This window comes from Aythya marila (genome assembly GCF_965140915.1).
Source record: "Aythya marila genome assembly, chromosome: 7".
Classification (NCBI taxonomy): domain Eukaryota; kingdom Metazoa; phylum Chordata; class Aves; order Anseriformes; family Anatidae; genus Aythya; species Aythya marila.
The window spans coordinates 8,684,317-8,709,047 of NC_139048.1; the positions used below are offsets into that span (position 1 = coordinate 8,684,317).

The window sequence follows — 24,731 nt, forward strand, 5'->3', positions numbered from 1 at the left end:
TAGATTACATTAAATCCAAATCTCATTTTTCATAATATATTCAAAGTGCAATGACCACTCCATAAAGTTATGCGCGTTCAATAGCCAAGTAAAAAAAAAAAAAAAGCTTACCAACACTGGTACCCAAAAAAAAAAAAGAACAGAAAAATTTAGCTTGCAGATTTGAAAACATTCAAGTTACATACTTATTTCCTAATAACAGTCCAAGCATAAAAATTGATACAGTTATTTAGGCAGCAGAATTTCTTCTAAGTGACTCTCATTTTTAGTACGATGAATACAATTGCAGGAACCTGGTATACATACAAATGAAACAGCGCGTCAGAGACTTAGCAGTCCAACAGTTTTTTCATTTCACTGAACCCATCTGGATTCCCGTATTTGTTTAGAAGGAAGAGAAGAATCTGTTCATGTTTTTTAAGCTGTGGAATAAGCAGGAAGTATTAGAAACACACTTCTATAACTTGAAGCTTAAATTTGTAATTTACATTACAATCGTAACTTACAATTGTTATAATTTAATTTGTATATCCTAAAACTACAAACTCAGCCAAGTCCCATACTAAGTCACTACAGAAAGGAACAGTATATTCTGTAAAATCTTCAGGGAGGAAGCCAATAGAATTCTAGCCAACTTGATGTGTTTTTTTTGTTTTTTTTTTTAAAGAAAATTTCAAGACCAAAATCGACGGAATACTCAAATTAAGGCATAGGTCAGGTTGTTAAATTTTTGTTATTTACACACATCTATCTCAGTATAACTTAAAAGATCAGGAAATTTTCTGTTTTCTCTTCATGTCATGGGACTTTGAGCCAAACTTTTTGGAATGAAGGATGACAAAAAGGTAACCAAAGTGAAGTCACGTGAGATTAGAGAGAAAACAAATCCCGAAGAACTGAAAGATCGAAAGAGATACAACACAGAGGAAGGGAAAGGGAGCTTCAAGAGCCTACACTGGGACAGGGAAATTTACTATGCTCTTCCAGAGTGTAGTTATTTTATCTTTCTGCTACTAAACTGCTGGTAACTAAGCTGCCTTTGAAACAGCAAGACCCTGAACTGCCAGAAGTGCTCTCTTCTTCCCTCCAAAATATTGTAGTGCATGTTTTTCTTCTGGCCTAGATGCCCCTGGCTGAAAAAAAAATCAAAACACCTTTGCAAAGGTGTTTGCCTTTAGAATTCCAAGTTTTGTTTATTCCTTTGACAAAGACCCTCACTTCAGAAAAGGCTGATATACCAGAAAAGATGCACTTTACATCACTTTGAGTAATCTAGAGTTGTTTCTAGTATTTCATGAGTGGCCTAAGTTAAAGATTAGCATTGCCAAAACCAGAAAGCTTTCAAAAATTACACAAACACTATTTCTATAAAAGACTTTTTTTCCCTGAAAATAAAGAGGAAAAGATTTTGAAACTAGCAAACAGTTACACGTTCCAACATTCTCAGATTCTCATACCTATGTGACTCATCTCCTACATGTATTTCAGGTAGCATAGGACTTACAATATGCACAGCTGTCTGCCAAGTTGCATCCACAGCAAAACACAGCTTTGTTACTGAAAACAATCCCATTGCCCTTGGATAAAATGATACAGTCTATGCAAAACACTGAAACTTTCTTTACATAGTAGACAAAAGTAGTATCCCTGAGCCCTTGAACTCTATGGGAGGGAGGGGGGGAAGAGCTGGATATGTGGCAGAACACACAGAGTGATATATACGCAATATCTCCTCAGTTTCGGGATGTTTTGATTATTACCATGCACAAAAACTGAGTAAAGTACCGGGATATTTACTTCGCGTATCTTCAGTGTTTCAGTTAACTATTATCTCCCTGCTCCCAATTGCTGCCCACATAGGGTTTCTTTTAAATTCTGGAAAAAACTTAAAGTATTGTTTGGACTGAATCTTACTTGCATTTTTAATTCTGTGCAGCAACATCTGGTCTCACTTTCATTGCCTACAAAAAAAGAAAAACAAACCACAAAGTAAATGAATGATCTAGATAAACTAGGAAAGTGGTGCTTATGTGTGAAAGTTGGTACATGGAATTCCCCAAAATTTTCAGAAGAACAAGTCACTCAGGCACCCCACGTATCAAATGAATTCTTAATTCCTAATTAATTCTTCAAATTAAATTTAAATTACGAAGTCTGTAAAAATAAGTACCTTGATGCACAATATCTGAGTTCTCAGCTTTGCAGATTAAACCTTCTGTTACTAGTTTGTCAACTATATTCAGACTACCATTTTCACACTGTTTCTCCACTTTTACCAAGTTCACATTTTCATTAATTCCCTTCACTGTAATTGTGACATATTTATTCAACAACATTTCTTTCAACTTGTCAAGTAACAACGGAGAGCACTCAGCTTTCTTTATTCCTGGAAGAAAGAGAAGTACAATCAAATTTGTTCTATGAAGAGTGTATCACTTCATCTTACATATAATGTCATCACAGCTTCTGAAACTGTAACACTAAATTTTCATAGTAAATATTTAAGATTTTACAGCTAGTTAAGAATGTTTTCCGAAAAAGCCTTCAGGGTATTAACCATTATACTATTTCAACATATTATGTTTGTCTTTATTAAGGAATGAAAGCTATCATCAGGATAGATGCAGATTTATATTGAACTTTTGTTTTGTTTTGTGTTTTTTTTTGTTACCTGCAAGTGAACATGTAATTGTTTGAAAAGGAAACTTTAAGTAGGAATCGGTGATTGGCAGGACATGTGAAACCGGTAAAGTCTCTGTGTTCCCACAGTCTGCATACAGTACTTTCACTGTGGACCGAGAAACTTTTAGAACAAGAGCTCTGTACCAACGCCCATTACCTGAAAAGGTCAAAACAAGCAGAATCAGATGGATTATAATAAATTATAACAAAGATGTTCGGCTCTATAGTTTCCCAGGAATTTTTAAGTACTCTGGTATATAGCAAAGGCCACTTGACAAGATAAAAACCCACAGAAGAACAAGAGAAAAGTTTCTGATTGCAGTATTTATACTGACTTAAGTGTTTCTTTCAGAATTTTGCCCAAATCACACAGATACGATTTTTACTACGCTACTCTTTTGGGACATCTACACACCACATTGCTAGCTCCTTTATCTGTTTTCCAACACATTCATTTAGCATATGCTTGGTGTTCTCCGTCTAGTATTTTTTAATTCATCTATGCCGTTTTCCATGAGCTGTTATCTGATCTAGCATTGTGTTTATTTTAATAGTATTTTCCAAGTTAAGGCTGTTCAGTGTTTAGCTAGATTTCCTGTAGCAATTCACACAGTCAACGTTTAATATTACTCAACACATATTTTTTTAAATGTGAGCTAATGCATCAACAGAGAATGCCCTCTTCTAAGAGATTAAGGCAATAAATGAAGGTTCCTAACAGTTAAAAATACCTTTGACTTGAATTACAGTTCACTAACCACTTGTTAACCTAACAAGGCTGAATTATTAGTTGTTACAGCCAGTGGCACCTACCCACGCACACAGAAAGCAACAAAACAGAAAACATCCAGCCACCTACCAAACAGAAGTGGGTCTGTATAGATGCAATGGCACTATTGCTCTGCTATAAATTTAGTGTCCCCAAGATGCAGGGCAGTACAAGTAAATTTCAGTTTAAGCAGTAACTAGCTATTCTTTGCTCTTCAGGTTCCATACATTTTGCAGTGCACAACATATTCCACAATCTACTGGTTAAGGCAATATAAGATAGATAGATTCCCTCACCCGAAAACCTGGCACAACAGGCTTCGCCCAGTTTTGGTGTGAATGACTGCATCTTACAAGATTTGCAGTAGTCATCTAGTTCAATCATCTGCTTAAGTAGTTTGTCGTGATCTACAGGGAAAAGAATGAATGTAATGAAGAGCAAGCTTATTCTTAAGCTCCCCTGCCCCCACTTTTAGCCTTTTTTTTTTTTTTTTTAAAATATGTTTGTACTTTTGTCCAATCCAAACTATGTTTCTATGTAGTTCAGTTTACTACTGGCAATCATTTTATTAACCAGCTTGCAGCAATAACTTCTTACTGGTATTAGGAGCAGAGAACACTGTTTCTTACCTTTACTTTGAACTGGAATAGCATAGAACAAATCTGGGCTTACAACTTCTGTTACACAGACAGGTATGGTTTCATCCATAGCCAATTCTATTGGCTTCCAGCGCCCAACTGAGGTTTCTAAGAGAAAGAGCAAGAAAGTGCTTCATGCTGTTTTTTTCCAAGCACGTACATGTTTTAAGTATGTTACAGAACACACTTTTGAATTTTAAAGACAATCACATGTCTTCATTTCAAGAAGAGAACTATAACCCAAGATAATTCTGCTTAATTTGGTGTTCATTATCTAATAGATAGGAAAGCTGATAATTAAAAAACACTTTGGAGAAATAAGATACTGGAAAGTAAACATGGAAAAAGTTTTCATCATGCAGCAAGCTTACAAATGTCCACTGTCAAACATTCAAATAACATTCAAAACAAACACAGATTTATACTTTTTTTTTTTGCCACCTGCTGGGCACTTGTGTTCAACTATGAAAACCTCACAATAATAGTAGACATACTAAGTTTTGAGTTTAATATTATCTATGGTTAAAGGCTGGAAAGTTGAAAATTCCTGTTCAACCCAAAAGTTAATATTCATTTAGTTACCTTTATTGTCAGACTTATTTGGAAGACTACTTTTGTCTTGTAGCTCTTCCCTTACAGCCAATTTTTCAGAAGTTAGTATCTCATTGATCACTTTTGGATAACCTGTGGAATTATTAATAAGCTCTACACCTGCCCCGTCTCTGGAAAGGGAAGTTACTTTGGCTTGAAGCTTCATCCCTGCAGAGAATGCGTGAAATCTTTCTGTTGCTTCCGGAATCCATTTGCCGTTAGCAGGCTTTATACCTATGGAGGAAGAGATCTGTTCAAGATTACTCCATTAACTGACTGACTTTCTCCTACATTGTATTTTCCTTTAAAGATCTAATTTCTATTTATTTTTTTAAAACACAACTTGAAATACCGAGGCTACTTTTGCTACCTTGGGAATACACAATGTACTTCAGACTTGTTAGCTGGTCTTCTTCCTTTCCTCAGAAAGGAAACATTTCCTCAGGACTCCCAAGTTTTATTTTCTACATCTCACAATACTCTACCAAGTAAATCCCTAACCCTTAGCACAAATTACACTGAGGACTGTTTATGAAAACACCGTATAAGACTGCTTTATAGAGGGAGCAGAAAACTATAGTGTCTTAAGAGACAAAAAGGCAGAATACACCTTGATGAAACGAGGCATATTATTTCCAGAGTCTGGAAACAAGACAGACATTTATAATAAAACAGTTCTGTGAAGTATACCATGCCATCGCCTCCTTCCCTACAAGCAACAAGTTTCTACACACAGTAACACTTATAAGGAGAGAACTCCTAAGAAGATCCACCTGAAAGCCAGCATTTAATTCCTTGAAATGGCAGCTGTAGGAACGAGGATGGAATCTGCCGTATTTTATCCACTGGTACTTCCTCAACATTTCCGTAGTCCATAAAGCATACTTTAACAATTCCATCTGAAGTAACATTTTGCACCAAAGCACGATACCAGTTACCATCACCTGATTTAAAAAAAAGAAAAAATGATTTCACACATCTAGTGCATTTACCAGCAGATATACACACACATATTTATTTACTAGCAAAAAAAATAAATAAATACATATAACCAATTCTTTGCTATCTTCTACCAATATAAACTATCAGTTAGGGTGGAGTTTTTTGCACCTTATTTCACCCTGTAAAACTGAAATATTTTAAGTCTGCCACGTACCAGAGAAAAAAGCACAGCAAGGTTCTCCACTCTCCGGCTTAAAAACGTTTGGAGGAGTTTTCCAGCAGTATTCAGACAATGATTTATTAAGTAAGTTTAGAGCACGTAACTCTGAAGAAGAAGAAGAATTAAAGACAAGATCAATAGAGTAAGTTGGATTGAACATTATCAATACTTCTGTGGTATAGTTTACATTTAAAGAAGAGTTAATGGAAGATTTCAGTGAAATTTAGTATTTTATCTGAAAAAACTGTTGACACTGAATTAACTAGTTAACTTACCAGGCAGACTAATTTATCAAGAAGCGAGAAAGCTGATCTTTACTGACAAATAAAGAAGTAGCCACAAAGTTTGTCTGCAAATTGCTGTATAGGAGCCTTTGAGGTCTGGGCCTCTTCCACAAGTCTAACCATCTGTGAAAGAGGTGTATCAGCTCTGACATGGGTTGCCAAAATTAGCAGTGATCCATTCTGATTAACAGAACCTCCAATAACTGTACTGCCAGATTTTTTAGTTGCATGCATCAGTTCACATGAGGTAAGAGATTTATCTACCACCGAGCACCCTTCAATACTATTCAATTGCTTAACTTCAACATTTTCACATTTCATTCTCAGAGCCACTACGTGTCCTGATTCAATTTCATCATTTTACTCGTACTCTTTGCTCTTACATACAAAAATTCAGAGGTAAGACTCCATGCTATAAACTCACTTGAAACAGCAACGCATTTGAACTATAACAACCAACAGACCAGGAAGCAAAGAAACTATGCAGGAAGACAAAAGCTGAAGAAACTTACCACTGTTATTTGAAATCTGACAGTAGAATTCTCCAGGGTTGTACAGTGTACACACTATCACATCTACTGTTTGTTGAAGAGTTAATTTATTCCATCCCCACTTTTTTTTGTTTGCTGTGTCCTCTAGAGAGGAGAGAGAAGTAGAGAAATTAATTTTTATAGAGAAAAAAAATCACATCCTGTATGTTCATGCTTTGTGTACTATAGTTTCTCATAATAAGTAATCCAGATTAATTACTGGTGAGAACCTTTTTGTAATAAAAGAGAAATGTGCCAGTTGCTTCACTACAGAGAAGAGCAAGCCATAGGTATCTGGGGAGCAGTGATCACAAGTTTCAGACTAGACAGCAGCAACCTGAGCATGAGGGACTCTGTGGAATTGTAGTTGGTTCTAAGTTGGTTCCTTAGTCCCCTACCTATCTCTCATGTGAAAGCTTTGGTCACTAAATGCACGAAAGGCAGTTTAGGCCACTAATCCCTTTATTGCTGAAGTTACACAGGCTACTGCAGTCAAACAGCTTTTGGAAGACTGAACATATGGCTTCAGATGTAAACCATAGACAAAGATGAGCTAAAGGGCAAGGGCATAGAAACAGGCAGGTATCAGCTAGTCATATCCTACTTCAGCTAGAAATGTTAAGACTTCTGACCAAAGCAAATGAAATTCTTGTATGATCTTTTACAAGTAAACAATTGCAACTTTTCTATGTACGTGCACACACGTACACAAACACACGATTTCTTCACGGCAAAGTCACGATGGCTAGGCTTCAGAGCTGTAGAAGCTAGACTTCATGATCCAGACTGGGAGGAGGTTAAATACTACCACTTGAGCAGGATGTGCTTGTACTCACCATTCGCTTGCTTAACATTGCTTATTTCAGTTGCTGGCAAGGCCACCCTTGACTTCTTAGCTGCACAGTTTTTCTGTAAGAGATAGCTCGATATATTTATTTCCGGAATAACGGATACATCCACAAGCTCCACCACAGACCTGTAACTCTCTTTATCCACCACTTTCACTGTCAGCACTTTGTCTTTCACTAATTGCTTCATAAGAGAAATAGCTTCTGAGGACCAGGCTCCCGTTAGTGGCTTTACACCTGAAAAGTCAAATAGCATGGAAAGATTCAGAGGGCAGTCCACATCTGAACAATACGTGGAAGGGTAAAACAACACCGTTTGAAACAACAGATATACCAGTAAACATCCCTCACTCCTCAGGCTTGCAACAATATTCCAAAACCAATTATTCAGATACTGTTTCTGTAGGACTTTGTTATGGGCTCTCTCTTGTCTGAGTTGTATTATGCAATTAGCTAGTAGCCTATTACACAAGAAGTGTGAATTCGGATTTAATGCTTCCTTAGTCTGAACAACTAAGATGTGTCAGACTGTGGGTCTCATGAATACAGCTATAGTTTTGAGTGTATTTGGAACAACATTGTGAAACAACTTTGAAACATTGGAACAACTGTGTGAAAGATGGATCTGCTACTATAAGCTTTTTCCTTCCTGAAATGGTTACTCTTTACACTACTAAATTTACTTCCAAAAATGTAAGTTATAACCAGAACTTTAGAGTGACAGGACAGCAGAAGCCTGACCAAATCAGCGAACAACTAATGTGATTGTTATGTTTTGTTGTTTTCTTTGTACCCCCATGTTCTGTCTCTCAGTCCTAGAGTAGTTGTTAACAGTTACAGATATCACAACTTGTCCCATTGTCCCAGAGAGGTGATTTCTTTAGGTCACATCCTATATGCATTGGTTCCATCTCTGCCTCTGTCTTATGTTTTCCTACAAAGCAAGAAGCCAGAACACTGCTCTGACCTTTATCAAATAAAAAAAAAAAAAAAAAAAAAGCCTGAAATAAGAGGTTAAACATCAAGTATTGTAAAGAAAGGATAGAAATCAAATATTCTAAGGCAAGAATACTGAAGCACAGGGATAGACTGTCTTGCACAGTGATGGGAACAAATTGGGAACAAACAATTTCCAGCAGCAAGTTAAACATATGCATCAAAACAAAAGATCATGATCCTGGCTTGAGACAGGAGGATAAACTAGCAAGTGTCAGAGACCTCTTCAACTTTGCAGACTGCCAACTGAGCCTATGACTGATTCCATCAGATTAGTCCCGGGGAGGGGAACAGATATAGCTCAGCATTTCAAAATACAACATGAAATTTTACCTTCTCCTGCAGTGTTAAAGCCACAATAGATTTAAGAACTCCACAAATCCAGCAGGTAACTGAATTTTACTTAGAAAAAAAAAAAAAGCACACGCAAACCTAAGAATAGGTATGCTAACATAACAGTTTTCTGAGCATCTGAATAGATAAGGAAATAATTCTTCATGTTTTGTAAATATGCTACAACAGTTAATTAAGAATTCACTACTGGTATCGCCACCCTTCAATCCAAGAACTGCACACATGGTAACTGGACAAACCCACTTATTTTGCCTCTATCCAGAAAGAAACAGCTCATAGTTTGTTTCCTACCTGCCAAGGTACATCTTATGGCTTGAGCTGGCAAGTTCATTAATTTTGGAGTCATAGGACGAAGTCTGGTTGGCTGAAGAACTTCAGAATTCCCATAATCTATGTATCCCACCAGAACAGTATCTTCAGAAGTATACGTTATAACAGCAGCACGATACCAAATATTGTCTTCTAGAAATGAACATGCAGGCATTCTTTATACTAGATACTTGCTTCCAAGAACAGAATGTTTTTTTGGACAGAAAAACTTTACACACTTTGGCAACCTCAACATGACTTGAAACAGCAGCATTACAGTTCATGCTAACCTTGACAAAACCCTGTAGAAGACACCTACCACCATCATTCCTCATGGCAGTTAAATGTTACAAACATTCTTTCCATTAAGAAGCCCCAACACACAAAGGCATAGTGCAAGGGAAAAAAAAAATAAGTACTACCCCCACATAATATAATTAAGTTCAGTATTTAAAAACAAGAAACACAACAGGACCTCAGCAGACAGAAATGGCATGCAGTTCAAAGGCCACATAACATGATCTAATATAATTTATATATTTTAATTCTACTCAAAGATTTCAGAAGCAGAAATAAAAGCTCTCTCTCTCAAATTTATCAAGACAGCTGAAGTACTGAACTGATGGTTTTCCCCAGTTAAGCACCTGAAACCAGTGCCCACTCAAACACCAGGACAGCTTATTGGCAGCACCAACTTTTTTTTTTTAAAAAAAAGTTTATTTCAGTTTAACAGCTAATTTATTAAAAGAAGCAAAAACATACAGGAAATTAAATGACCAGGAATGCTCATAGATTACGTAAAGAGGTTATAACAGCAACATTTCTGGCGAGAAAAAGGTACAAGAGCAGCATTTTTTTTTTGTCTGTTTTAAAAAGGTGAATGAAAAGAAGAAATATCCGTAGGGAGGAGATTCTTTTTTACCCTCCTGCTCTCAGGCAAACAGGACCTCATATTCTTACAAATAAAAGGTATGTTTCATATAGACCTGACAGCTCCAGGCACATAACACAGCTTTATGCAGAATACTAGTTTAGGTTTAAACAAGATGTCACATTGTAATAGGACTTGTAGAAACTTGACAGTGATGCCTGTCACACAGAAACTAAGTTATGAACATACTGTGCATAATTACCAGCGCTTTGCTACATAAAGTGTTGTGAAGAACACTATCAGGGCAACAATGTTATATATAATCTGTTTCTTTTTTTTACCTTTTTGGAGTGTGAAATTTCAAGACTATGCTCATTTCCAGCCACAGGAAATAGCACTTAGCAGCATTAAATTCATTTCTTCATGGTCTCCTTAAAAGGTCCTTTACCCAGCAAACTAATGCAGTGTTGTTTGTTTAACAATTGGGCCATTTTATGATTCTTTTTAAAATATCAGTAAATGATGATGACATCTATCAAATACTCTTCAATTTAAATTAAAAAATCACTACGAAGTGCTGCGCACAGCTAAAACTAGACAAATGAAATAGCCTGTATAAGACATTTCTAAACATAATTGTAAAACGCGTTTAAATTTGGCAGTAAGTTAAACTGACAAATTCAGAGCCGTACTTTCACTTTTACCTGTGAACTGGGCACAGCACAAATCTCCTGAAGCAGGACGGAAATCTGGATTGCTCGGAAGTCTGTTACAGTGTTCTTCAAGACACAACTGAAGCTCAGCAAGAAGACCTGGTATTAAAATACACGTTGTGGAAAATACACTGCTTGATAATTAAGTACATAAATCTTAAGTTCAGAGCCAGAAAGAACAGACTGTAACATAACGGAGGTTATTTCATGTAATGTTAAATGTAATAATAAAAAAAGTGATCAAACTAAGACTTGCACAACTGAGAAATCACTATGGTAAAGAGAACAGACAGGGAAAGCCAGTCAGACTCTTTCAGTACAGTAACATAACTGAAGCCAGTAGGAATTGGAACACTGATAGTGGAATCACGCTGCAAAGAAGCAAAAGGAAGACAGCTCTTCAAACAACAGGTAGATGTCTAGAGTTACTTTTTGCCAAAGGAAGCGTAAGCTATGGGTCTACCCAGAATTCAGAGAAAGACTGGGTAAGTATAAAAGAGAAAACCACTAAGGATTAGTAACGTAAGCATGCCAAATCCCATCCAGCTGTAAAAGCCACTTTATCTGAAAATAACTGTACACTCACAGAGTGCTAGGAAGACACATCCCACAAACTTACTCTGCTCTCTCTCCCCCAAGCATCTGTTTAAGGGCATTGTGTGAGATGCACCACAGCTCCTTCTAGCCTAGCATCCTGATCCACTGTAACTGTTACTTGTTACTCTACTGTATCAGAAGACAACAAAACAGGGGTTGGGAATTGAATCCAGCCTTCTCTCCTTTCTGAAGTGCAAATATTCTCCCCATGCTACATAACAAAGCAGCTCAGTCCACACACCCAGCCTAAAAGGCAACTTCTCCCCAGTGGCATAGCATTACAGGCATTATAGGAACAAAAAGGAATAATTAGAACCTGACACACACTTCTGAATACCTGTGATAACATGTTTAACATTTAAGAGAACACATTTATTGTTTAAATATACAGATTCACTCAACAAGATTGCTATAATCCATACAAACACCATCTTTCTAGTTTAGACTACTCAGACTGGCAACAAATGATAGCATCGTCCGTTAATTTGGAGGTGAACAGCTAATGCTGCCAAAAACATGCTTTACAGCACCATGGCTCTTAATACAGGCAGAGCCTAAAGCCACAGGAAATCTCCGTTACAAGGAGAAACTATCAGACCAGCAATGCCTCCCTCTAGAGGCTCTCTACTGAAGACAAAAAATCATGCTAAATACCTCACAGCCTAGCTTCAACAAGTCACTTACAGCCATTGCGCATCTGCTGACAGAAGAAGTCGTCTGGATTTTGAATATGGGAAACCACACCAGGGAACGCGTCTCCAATACACACAGAGACGTACTCTGCTACTGATTTTCCGTAGCAAAGCGGATCTTTATCTTCAGGTGTTTTTTCTTTACATTCCAGAGAATGGTTTTCCGACACTGTACAATAAAGAAAAGGAAAAAGATGTCACCGAACAAAAGCTGGATGACTTTGCAATGTGCGACCTCCCCAGATAGGATTCAGAGATATTTATAAAAATTATGCTAAATTAAACTACAGAATTAAAACATTGTGAAGCAGTTTATTCGTTTTGCTATACTCTTTGGACTTTGAAGGCTCCTTACATTTTATCCACGAAATTAATAGACACATCCTCACTCAACAAGCATTTTATATTATTAAAAAGCACAGGTGCCAGTGTCACTGAAGGAAGCTTCACTGGCCAATGCTTGAGTAGGAGGTAAAGTTAATGAACAGCTAGAATATGTAAACTACATATAAAGCATCACCTCATATGTGAGAATCTAAGACTCCACAATCTACTTAGAAAGTATGGTTTGCTCACTCACCTTTTGGAGAGTCTGTTCCTTCAGTATTACTCTCTGGAGTTAAATCAGACCCCATTTCTAAAGGCAGTTTATCTAAACAGATGCAAGAAGCAAAGCAGTTTAGCATACAAGGTAGTCATAGTTCAGATTCATTTAAGAACCATCTTCTGAATCTGTCCTATGTTACTATCATGTTATTTATCAAGCAATTAATACACTTAGAATGGGAGACCCAAGTGGCTTCAGAGTAACTCAAGTGTTTAAGCTTCCTGACAACATGCATAGCTCCAAGAACGTTTGACTCAATGAAACACTCACAGTCACTATTTTCTTGTAGACACTATTAGTTAATACTTGGCTGAAAAGTGATTGGAACTTTTCAATTCTTCACAGCCTGTGTCTGAATTTGCAACACCAAGTACACAGGATTTACAAAGAAATCCTGAGTTTCTCAGTAATTACTATTCCATTTCAGAAGCACAAAAATCAGTATTTCAAGTTTCCAATATAATCCTTTTAAAATGAAAACCTGAGTACAGATATTTAAATTGCTTGTAAGGTCAAGAAATGCTGCATGTGTCTATTCCATGACCAAGAGATTGCTGGGATCTTCTCTGCAAGAGGCTGATAAGTTATATTAGCTTGTCAACGTAGTAAAAAGCAACTGGATGTGAAATATGCCCAGCACGGTCCACAAGCAGTGGCATTTGCACAGGAATAAGGTGAACCATCACTCCACAGACTGCAGGGACTATGGCATGAAGATAAGCTTCCTGCATGTGAGGAATTTTATCAGTTGTTAAGTTAAGAAAATGAACAATCACTTTCTTCAAAGTTTCTGGGGCTGCAAATTAACGAAAAGAATATTATCTCATCACTATACTGTTCTTGCTCTGTGGCCAGATTACAAACAGCCCTCTAATGACAGCAGGTACACTTTTTCCGTATTGATCTGGTTCTACAATCAAACCCTTAAAGCTCAACTGAAAATATCAATTCAGTCTCAATTTTAAGGTCATTAAACATTTAGGTATTTCGGGTATGGACACTTTAAAATAGCCTCTATAATTAAAAATATATAAAAAAATAAAATCAAGGGGTGGGAGGGAAGCAAAAAAAGAAAAAATCCTCCTCCAAGGGTCTTGGGGAGTGTTGTGGAGAGGGGAAGTGAGTATGAAAGACTTAACATTTGTGTTCCCCACCTCCCCCCTAGCCCATTTCCAGCCCCACAACAAACACTTACAAAAATTTGGAAGAACAACATCTACAGCAAATCTTGACATCATTTCCTCTTGTAATATGTCAACAACAATTACTGAACAGGTCTTTCCCATGAGCTGGGAAGAAAAGATGTCGTCGCCTTCATTCCATCCTCTTTGTTTTGGTTCATAATTAGCAAAGGAACACTTAATTGCCTGGAAAGAATTACCATTAAAACAAGGAAGGTTGAGGATTATTTGCCCTTTAAAAATACAAATAAATAATTAAGGCCCTCCAAAATATCATCTGGTTTGTAAGAGTAAAAGCTGCTGCTGAAATCTGAACCGCCCTCAATTCAACTAACTTCTTTGCAAAACAGTTTAAAAAAAAAAATAGGAAGTTACGTTCAAACTGTACACTGCATTTCCTCAGGACTACGAGGTCACATTATGTCTGACCACAGGTGTATGTTGTAACTTGCCTGCAGTAGACACTGCGGGTTTTAAGACAAGGCTCAGAAAGCTGTCAAGATCTACTACAAACCCAGTGGAGTCATGTGAACATACTATGAAAGACTGTTCCAACAGCTGGTACTCAGAGCACCCACTGGTTGAAAGAACGCTTCTTTATTCTTCTTTGTATCAAGTCAAACATACTATTTTGACCTGTGGATTAAAGCTAGACCATTTATTTTGTAATGGGAGATATTCACACAGTGAAATCAGTTGGATGATGAACAGCTACCATTACAATCTTGCAGCTCAGACCAAGAGCTGTCAATACTGCAAACAAGGTTTGCCCAAATTCTAAGTCATTTTCACCACTGCATAAAACCAGATTCAATTACTCAAGCAGACTGCACCCCCTTACCCCTTCCAGCACAAAGGGAAATGTGAACCCAACCATCCCACAGTTATTTTACCAGCTCAGAAAGTAAGAATTCCACGACTAAGGAAAATAACGAAAAAAAGGGTGGCCTTCCTCAGTCCTACAGAACATTTCAGGACATGAACCCCTGTGTAACACAGCAGTTTTTATGCATCACTTTCTCTGAACACAAAACACTGCGATAATGGCAGTTATACTGAGACAAGAGCTATACTTATTTCAGAGCTACTCATTTTAAATCTTAACTACTGTTAGGAAAATAGAACTCACACATGGAGGAAGCAGTTCAATGTCTTTGTGTAGAGCTTTAATCCAGGAAAGTGGAATATTTTCTTCCTTTCCATAATCTATATAGAATACTTGTGCTTTCTTTTGTGATGTATCCACATCTTTAACCAGTGCTCTATTCCACATCTGTATAGGAATAAATAATACTCTTAGTAAGAACACAGCATAACAAACCACCACAATTACTGCACTCCTCGCTAAAACACACACTTCAAAACTTACTTTATTTCACCAGGTTTGTTTTTAAACAAAGGCAACCAAGCAATGTTAAAGCAAATCAGATGAACATAACACATCAACGTTGACTGCTGCGAAGATAATTATTCTCCTATGGATCTGGGCTCTCCTACAGAGAATCACAAATTTGCTAACAATGGAGGAGGAAAAAAGAGGAAGAAATACAAATAATGGGATGGGAAGGGAAATGAGAACTAGAGGTGACTACAAAAAAAGTGATTAGCAACTAGGTAAGAAATTAAATAACTTAAATAAGTAGAGGTATACTCCAAACTAACTAAAGAAATTTTGTTTGTTTGTTACAAACTCCCACAGCCTTCAAGAAACACTAGGACAAACCATTCCTACACGGTTTAAGTGCGTAAAAATATATGCAAGTAAACTTTTTAGATGGAAAAAAAAAAAAGAGTGCCTTAAATTTGAGTTCCAGGCATTATAAAGTTGCTAACTATCACAATTTCAATACAATAAACAGATCTCTAATTAGCAGCTTTCACCGGTAGAGACATAAAAGCAAAACCTGCAAAGACATGATAAGCTCAACATAAAAGTGTTGTTTTATGGACAATCAAATCTTACCTGATCCAAAGAATTCCTTGCAACACAGACCTCTCCTTTGATAGCAACATAATGCTCCTGAATAACTGTGTTAGCATAACAGTCTTGCAGTTTCACTGAAAGTTTACTGATCTGGTCTAAAACTTCTGGAGAACTCATCTGCATATAAAATTCACTTGGACTCCTGAATTCTGTTACTGTACCCTGAAGAGAGAACATAACAACGATGTAAGAACACCCCATAGTCCATTAATCAGCACCAGCGTGCATTTCAGTAAATGCATTTCACCCTACACCTGCTGCTGTTCTTTTGTTTTGAATCTAGCAGTAGTATCCGCTCAGAACAAGGAGACAGTGATGTTCACCATCACAGAAACAAATCTCTCCCCATTATTCCCTCCCTTTGCATTTATTTATCTTGATAAAAATAAAGGCATTTTACAGGCAAACAAAATGATACAAATTGCTGAGGTAACATATAGCTATACGCACTTAACAATGCTTCAAACACCTCTTGTATTCTTCCAAAATTAAAGTACCTGTACTTCCATAGCTTTTTTGAGACCTAGACTCTGGAGATCTGACAACATTATTTTCTTGCACTGCTCTTCTGTCTTGAGGGAATCCACAGACATTGAATTACCCTATTTAAAAGAGCTACAAGTTATGTTTAGACTGGAGTTGTTCAGCTGCATCTTTGTGTAATGATAAATGCAAAAAGAACATTTTATCATCTCAGCCAGTACCTACAAATGTGCTTTTGTTAAGAACTCCTCATTGGAACTCAAAGGCTTTGTATTACTCTTGGAAATAACCATAATATAAATAGTAATATTTATAATAGTTATATTTTATATTTATAATAGTTATGTTTAGTTCATACAATAAATAGTTGTTATACAACTAAATAACATTATCAACAGAGACACAGAGACACTGAGGATGAAAAACAAGTGCTGAAGTACTTTCTAAATTGCTTCAAGAAGTTAAAGATATGACTGAACAAAATGATAGCAAAATGATCTCCTGCAAAACTGTTCTTAGGAAGTCCACAGAAAGAAATGTTTGACTGAAAATAAGATCAAAATGCTATGAATGAGAGCTGCATCATGTTTAAATCCTGTTACAGCAAAGAAGCAAGAGTTCATCTGCATCTGTTAATGTACACGACTACATGACATGTATTTCTCCAATATTTGCAAGACTCCCAGCTTTAGCTCATGGATATAGGTAGAAAACAAGAACACACCAGAGTTTTTCAGAACTGTACAAGCTACATCTGTATCCTTCCTAAGATATTTCTCTCGCAACACAAATCACAAATGTTTTTATTTCAAACAGAAATCAAGTTTATTGACAGTCTTGCTAATAGCTCTAGAAGTAACGTACTCTTGAATGTTTCTCATAGTTACTTTTGCTTAGAAGCACTGATCTTTCTAAAATGAGCAGATGATTATCTCTGGAATTTGCTCCTTCCCTGTACAGGTTAAATCATATCCTGCAACTAGCTTACAGTAACTTTATTCAATACATAGCAAAAATCATATTCTATACCTTAAGGTAAAGTCCTGTCTTTGTTTTAGCAGGTATCTTGCCTCCATTGTTATTACTTGAACTGTAATCAAAGAAAAACGTGTCAACTTTGGAGAATCAAAGACCAGACAAGGAACATTCATTTCATAACACCTACTTGCAAATAAAACAGAAAAGTTGTGTTAACAATATGAGGTTTGTCTCAACCCTTATGCCTCCTCCACGAAAACACAGAAGAAATTTGTTAGTTCTGTGTCACATAACATCTGGTACGCTTTTCTTGATTCCATCAACAAAAACTATTCAATTTTGGTTAAACTGGAGAAGAAACCTCACATTGTTGTGGCATTCTGCTAACATTGCAATCCCAAATAAGCCTTAAAAACTGCAAAACCAGGAAAAAAAAAGATAAATCTTTATTTCAGTTGAACACACAGGTAAAAACCAGATAACATACCAGACTGAATCCCCTTCTCCCACACCCATGATTCAGAGACTGTAGCAAAACTTGGGAAAAGACATGTCTCTTGTGAACTAATTATGGACACCTGGTTGCAGGCTCACTGAAAAATTGCTATCATCACCCTTTACTAGAGTCAGTCTAAATGCTCAGATTTCCAAAACTTCTCCAAAGCCAGGCAATTTGTACAGTACCATAACCTAATGGAGCTTCATTTCGCTGAATGAGACTAGACAGTGATCTCTTGACCATCTCTACTGGCATGTCAAAAAATGACAAAGAGTAGCTAGAGCACTGAACTGGCTGAAACAACATCTTCTAATTGCAACTGTGCTGATGAAAAATAAAATATCCATAAAACTCAACGATGCTACAGTTACATTTAAAGTTTCCCTCTTTAGAGTCTGTTAAAAACACTCCATTAATTGTGCCACTGCTGAAAAGTACAGACTTATTTGTCCTCCATTCCCTACATCACCAACAGCAGTAACACAGATGATGAACTGGTATTCTTACTGCATGCTCACATCATCCTAATACTAACTAATTTCTGTTGACTTAATTCACACTTAAGAACACTAAACACTACCAAGTCATCCTGACATAATACTAGCCTAAGAATAAGCAACATATTTTACTGTAATAGTGCCCTGGCATGGTAATTTAAGTTGTATTAAGAGGGATATTATCATATTTCTGTAAATATTATTTAACAGAGCTTTTAACAAACTTACTTCTGTTTAACTGGCTCACACACAACTCTATGGGATGGCCAGTCTTCCTTCTGACAATCTACAGAGCAATAGTTTATTTGCCTACATTGTGAACATCTGAGGGATCCTAAAAAAAAAAAAGTCAAAGAAATATCTTTATGGGAAAAGACAACAGCTGTTAAGATACTAATTCCACGTATTATTAAATAACTGCTTAGTAGCGGGTCTTACTACAGTTCTAAGCAGATACAAATAAGTGTTTTTATTCATCTGTAAATACCTATTACTGCTCCAGTTGCCCAAAATTCCTTCTATACTTAAGTAAAAAAAAAAAAAAAAAAACAATGATTAAGAAAGAGACGCTCTCTTCATTTTATCAGTTCTGTAAATCCAATTACGTTATGAATAGTCACTACATTTGCATATGACAAATAAAATACATTTCTATGTTAAGGCATTTTTGAGTAATTCTTATGATCCTGCTTCACTGGCAAATACATCATGCATCACAGACTACAGAATAACAGCAACTTACCAAACAGACCACAACGATGGCAAGTTTTCGTTTGAGGAGGTGATACTAGCGAATTAAAGAGACTCCTATCATAGCCAATAGAGAAAGCGTTCTCATAGGAATATTGCAACTTCTTTGGCTCCTCAATCAGATCAGAATGCGACACCTGTAAAAATCTAAGGTGATTCTTACCAGAAAAAGCAACCCAGTTGGATAGAAATATTCTAATGCATCGAAACGTGACAGAAGTTCCAAAGTTCTTGAAAGAGATGATCAATTTATGCTGATCACTCTGCTATCTAGAAACACTCAGAGTATGTGAGGCAATTATAAAGTGCAATAACTCACAGTATTTCCTTTATCAGTTCCAGCTGTCTGTGGCAACTTTCTTCTACTCGTTGTGCCTTCCATGGAACTTCCTAAGAGAAGAAATATTTGCAAAGTGGTCTTAACAATACTAATGTGTGCCCGTGTTATGGAGTATTTACAGGAAAACGCAAAAGCCTTCTGTTTCTACTGTTCTGCTAGCACACGTGAGCAAACGGAGATGCTATAGGAACATTACATATTCTGCTAGTCACTTCTTATCATTCTGATGCCATATTCATTCAAACCCTACCCTCAGTATTACTTGAGCAAGAGTTTCACTGCTCTGGTCCTATCACTCAATAGAGGCCTTAATGATTACCATCCATAAATCAAGTACTCAAAACCAAGAATACTCTGAAACAACTTAAACAGATTTTATTTTCAATTGAGTGCCTTATAAGCCTTGTGATTTCCCAAGTTTATTCTGTATCTGAACGCTTGTCTTGTAAAAGTTATTTGATAAACCTGCATACCAACATATTCAGAACTACATTTTTTACTCCTGGGTAACTCATTCATCTACAAAAAAAGATGTGGTTTCAGTTGTAGACCACACATGCCTTTTTGAACTTGTTCCAGTCCAACAGGCTTTTTAGTCTCAATTTTCCACCAAGCCAATATAAAGCTTGTGTGGCCCTTTTTCTACCTGGAAACAAATTAATCACACTTAATGAACCCTCCAGATGGATGCATACTGAGTTACCTCAGATCTCCCAGTAGCAATCCTTTCCCTCTCCCCCCCATTTTGGAATAACTGAGAACAATAACTGAAGCCTCCAATTCCCACCACACAATTGCACCAAATTCCCTAGTATCTAAGGCCTTCCTAGCCATCCAAGTCTGAATAATTAGGAATTATTTGCATTTATAAGCCAAACTTTTACTGATGATCCTTATAATGATTACGCATATACAGAGAAAGTTAAAATACCTTTGTCAAGCTTTGGACAAAATCTCTTTTTATTGCAGTCATCCACTCTTGTGCTGCAGTTTAAAATAACGCTTTTTGTACCTTTTTTTTTAAAAAAAAAAAAAAAAAAAAAAAAAAAACACACACACATTTGACCAAAAAAAGTGTGTAATTGCTTCACAAAATACTCATTTTTGTTATGTATTTCACAAGTTCAGCCTCCAAACTGAGGACTTTGCAACAGAAAAGTGGCTCTCCTCTGCTTTAACCATAACCTGGAACTTTATTACCGCTGTACTTCGCGTGAAGGGGCTGGGCCATCGTGTCAGAGTTCATGTCCCAGTATGACAAAAGGCGACTGCATGCCAGGTGACTAAAGAAGCATAGATTTAAGAAATCAATTCAGGCAAGGACACAAATTGAAAAGTTGAATATTTTAAAGCCATATTCTGAAGTTATACTTAAAGATCACTTTTGGAAGGATAATTCACCACCAGTTTGCACACTAAGAAGTAATAGCTTGTGCTAAGAAGTAATAGATTGTGCTAAAGGTATTAACAACAAACACTTCTGACCAAAGGTAAGTAAGAAGCAGTCCTTTACGAGTGGCATTCGCTGAGAAGCAGAAACAAGGTGACGAGCTAACCAAACCACTCGCTCCAGTACGTGATGTCTACTTGTAGCACCAGCTGAAACCCCCCCATAATGGGGGCAGGGCCCCCCGTGAGGGCCCCGCAGCAGAGCCCTGAGGAGTGCCAGCTTCTGGACCAGCACCATCAGGCTACGGGATGTTGCCAAAAGGAATTTCTAACACCTGCTTTCCAAACATTAACACACCATACACCTATTTTAGCTATAAAGAGATCCTCCTACTACATTATACTGAGGAAATTAAGTTACAATGTACTTGCAAATAAAGCAGAGCTGCCTTTGTGCATACCCATTTACATGGCAATCAAGCAAACCACTAACTCTCAAAACTGAAACCACATGGAACCAGCAGGCACTACTTTAACTGGGGACAGAATTTAGCCTTTTTAGCCCCAAGACACCCGTCTGGGGCCAGGCGAGGACACCGGCTCTCACCCCGACCCCCGGAGTGCTGCGAGGGGCCGGGGCTGCCCTGCGCCCCCCGGGCTGTGCCACGCAGCTGCTGGGCCTCGCTCGATGGCCACGGGCAAACGAAGACGCCCCGGCTGCTTCTCCCTCCTCTTCCTCTTCCTCCTCCTCTTCCTTCTCCTCCTCCTCCTCAGATACGGCGCTCCTCCCCCGGAAGGGTCCGGCCCGGCCCTACGGGACACATGGCTGTAGGGGGGGCTGAAGCTGGTGATGACCGGGGAAGCCCTGTGGGGGCGGGCGCCCTCCCTCCCTCTGAGAGCTGTGAAGCTCAATAATCAATAAACTTCTGGTTTAAAGTGTTGGGATTTTCCCCTGTGGCCTAGAAGATGTGGTGCTTCATCCATCTCCCCTTTCCTCGTGTCCCAGATGAGGTGCTCCCTGATGTCCTGACCCTGCAGAGCACGCCAGTGATCCCAGTGCCGTACGGTTAAATATTCACCAAGAATAAGTGAACCGTGGCTCTCCTGGTGCTTAGGCTGCTGTGCCCACTGCTAAGATGTGTAAGATCAGGTACAGAGTTTATTCTTACAAGTTGTGTGGGCTGCGACCTACCCAAGTCAGAGAAGCAACTCTCCTGGCTCCTGTGAACTTCAGCCCACTGTGGCAAGCAGCAGAAGCTGGCTACGGTGGAGTGGCTGATGATAAATTTGGCAGGAGAATGTGATATTTCAGGAAAATGGCCAAATTGGCCACCATTTTGCAGCAGAGCATGCACAGCAGGGTTGCAGAGAGTTGGGGCAATCACAATGGGGCCTCCATTACCTCCCCACACCATGTTCCTCTGTCCCTAAGGTTAGCCCAGAAATTAGTGCCTAAGAAGCACTAATAACTGAGGCATTAAGAAATGCTTCCTTGGCATTCAAATCTCTCTCTCACAAAAAGTTTATACTATCTTTGTATTTAACATATCCAGATATTTTTAGTACCTTTAGCAGGCTTACCATTTCCACCCCCAAGGATGAATCAAAGCAATGCTGCTAGTCTGAACAGTCTTTTGGAATGACACTAATTAACATTATAGACTGAGCTGGAAGAATACCAAGGGGGTGCAATGAAAAGGAGAATCAACTATCCCACTGGAGACAGAACTTTATCAGCACGTGAACTGGCATGAAGTTTTCTTGCAGTTAAAAGTGTCAAAGAATGACTGAGCCACAACGAATGTTCATTTCATTGTTTTTGTTTCTTAAATGTTACTCGGTCATTTGGGACGTTCCATGCCTTAGGATACTGCAACCAGAAAGGGCACAAAATGACAGCAGTGAAAACTAATTCTGAAAAGAAAAAGAACAGGTCTGGCTTCAACAATGGAAAAAGATAAATGCAAAGGAGTGCTAGAGGTAGCTGGGGGGAGTGCTGTTAGCACAGAGTCTGAACAGGAGCAACATCGCAATAGCTGCTGGAGGTCGATGTGCTTTGCCTGCAAATATTAGTCAGAGCTTTGGGCTTGCCTGCATGCAGGTTTTGTAATACTGTACCAGTGTGTCATTAGCTCTAATTTGTAGGATCCAAGTGCTTAGGAACTAGCTGGGACACCACTGTGCTACATGCTCAACAAAGGGCAGTCTGAGCAGCATACAATGAAAATAGTCTTTTCCAGGTATGACTTACTCAGAGCACTTGTGTAATTACAGTCATGCTTAGGATTGAACGATTCCGTGCATAAATTAGACACAACAATGGTGGGCAGGCCTTGGCACCAGGACTGCAGCTTCAGCTGCAATGCTGTACTTACCTGACGCGGGGAGAGAAGGCAGGCTTCCTGGGGCTTCATGGGTGGTGCTCCCGAAGACCCATGGCAAGCCATGCTTACTTAGAGTAAAATAGGTAGTTAATGAAAGCAATTCTTAATGAAGAAAATAATAACTCTTTAGGTCATCTTGCCATTATATGAAAGGCATGATGTGAAATTAAATCAGCTTGCAGTAATTACATTACAACAGAGCAGCCTGCTAATGACTGCAGAGGATGGGGCCCTCCTCCTGGCTCCTCCTTAGTGTTGCCAGCCATGACTCTCCAGTGCCAGTGGTCTGGAGGAGTGAGGAAGAGTATGGGGTGTTAAGCACTTCTGCTGCTTCAGCCACCTCCTTGTTTATTTACCCCTACAGTGGGGATGCTGACACTTATACAGCTGAAGGGAAAAACGGAGGATCATAAGCCCCTGCAGTAGGCAGAGCTATAAAAAGCTATATAATTAAAAAACATGAGCTAGAAATTGAGCAGTTACATGAATATATTCTTCTATTTTCTTAGAAGACAACAAAACAAGAGGCAAAAGCTCCAACTGTGACTTTCTGAAAAAACAGGCCAAATTCTGCTTCTGCCTCTGCAATGCAGAGCTTATGTCTGCAGCAGAAAGGGAGTCTGTGCATATGACTGTCTTTTAGAAGGTAAGTTCTCTCGCTCAGAAATTGTCATCCACACCATTTGTGGTGCCGAATGAGAGCTGTTGCTGGCTACCTAAGAGCTGCAGTCATTTGGTTGTTCTTATTTAATTTGAATGCAGACAGTTTGGGTAAGGGGCTTGACCTGTGGTCTTGACATTATCATTCACAAAGTATCTGTAGCTGCCTGCTGGGGAGAAGATGGTGTTTAGGTGAAAATTTGGCTTCAGCATTGGTATTAAAAGAGAGTCAGAAGTACCTGAGCCTATGTGCTGTGGAGAGTCCATCTGCCTACAAAAGTCCTTTTTGCCTGCCTCCCTGGGAGAGCAGAGCCTCAATTTTCTTAACCTGATTTCATCACTGCTAAAAAAAAAACAAAAGTATGTGTAAGGTGGCAAAGTCAGCCCTGCCAAGGGGCGGGTGTTGGACCACATGCTCCTGAGGTCCCTCCTGACCCAGTTGCTCCAAGTGGCTCCTTACGTTTAAGGAGTTCCTAGGGCACAGATGCCATGGCTTGGGGCAGCCAAGCTGCTACAGTAAATGCAGCTGGTATCACTTACAGTGTCTGCTAAAGTACTTCTATCAATTTATTTTTTATTAGATAAAAAAAAGGCATTTATATTGTCCTCTGGATTCCCAACTGTGTTCCGCGGAGCACTTGCTTCTCTCACCACTAGATGCAATCAAGGCTTTTGCTGCGGGGCAAATTTCATTTATTTTTTTATTTACTTTTTAACCCCCTCAGCAAAGAAGCGGTGAAGTCCTGGCAGACGCTCGCCGGGGCCAGACCCCGGAACACCCTAACCCGTCCTATTGCACCGCGACAGAAAAGCGAGGCACCGTTCCCTTCATGACGAAGGGGTGAGGATTACTTCGTGCCACACAACCACCTTGGTAGACAGGAGAGGCATTCCCCATTGCTGTGGGAATGCCACAACACCTCAGGCTCGGCCCCTCAGGGGC

The 24,731-nt window shown here is 38.4% G+C and overlaps 1 protein-coding gene across 1 annotated transcript; it reads right to left on the reverse strand.

Annotated features, from left to right (window-relative positions):
• Positions 1-329: 329 nt before the first annotated feature.
• Positions 330-23,172, reverse strand: TDRD1 (tudor domain containing 1; the record flags this gene model as incomplete). Its single annotated transcript, XM_082764640.1, has 23 exons — positions 23,120-23,172; positions 19,335-19,405; positions 19,008-19,152; positions 18,494-18,599; positions 17,321-17,381; positions 15,788-15,970; positions 14,954-15,097; positions 13,839-14,010; positions 12,617-12,688; positions 12,029-12,205; positions 10,739-10,846; positions 9,146-9,316; positions 7,493-7,741; positions 6,639-6,761; positions 5,837-5,947; positions 5,454-5,624; positions 4,672-4,914; positions 4,081-4,197; positions 3,748-3,858; positions 2,672-2,839; positions 2,171-2,386; positions 1,915-1,961; positions 330-422 (listed from the first exon to the last, which is right to left on the reverse strand). The coding sequence occupies exons 2-23, from the start codon at positions 19,395-19,397 to the stop codon at positions 330-332; spliced, it is 3,051 nt and encodes a 1,016-aa protein (XP_082620766.1). The 5' UTR covers positions 19,398-19,405; positions 23,120-23,172.
• Positions 23,173-24,731: the final 1,559 nt, after the last annotated feature.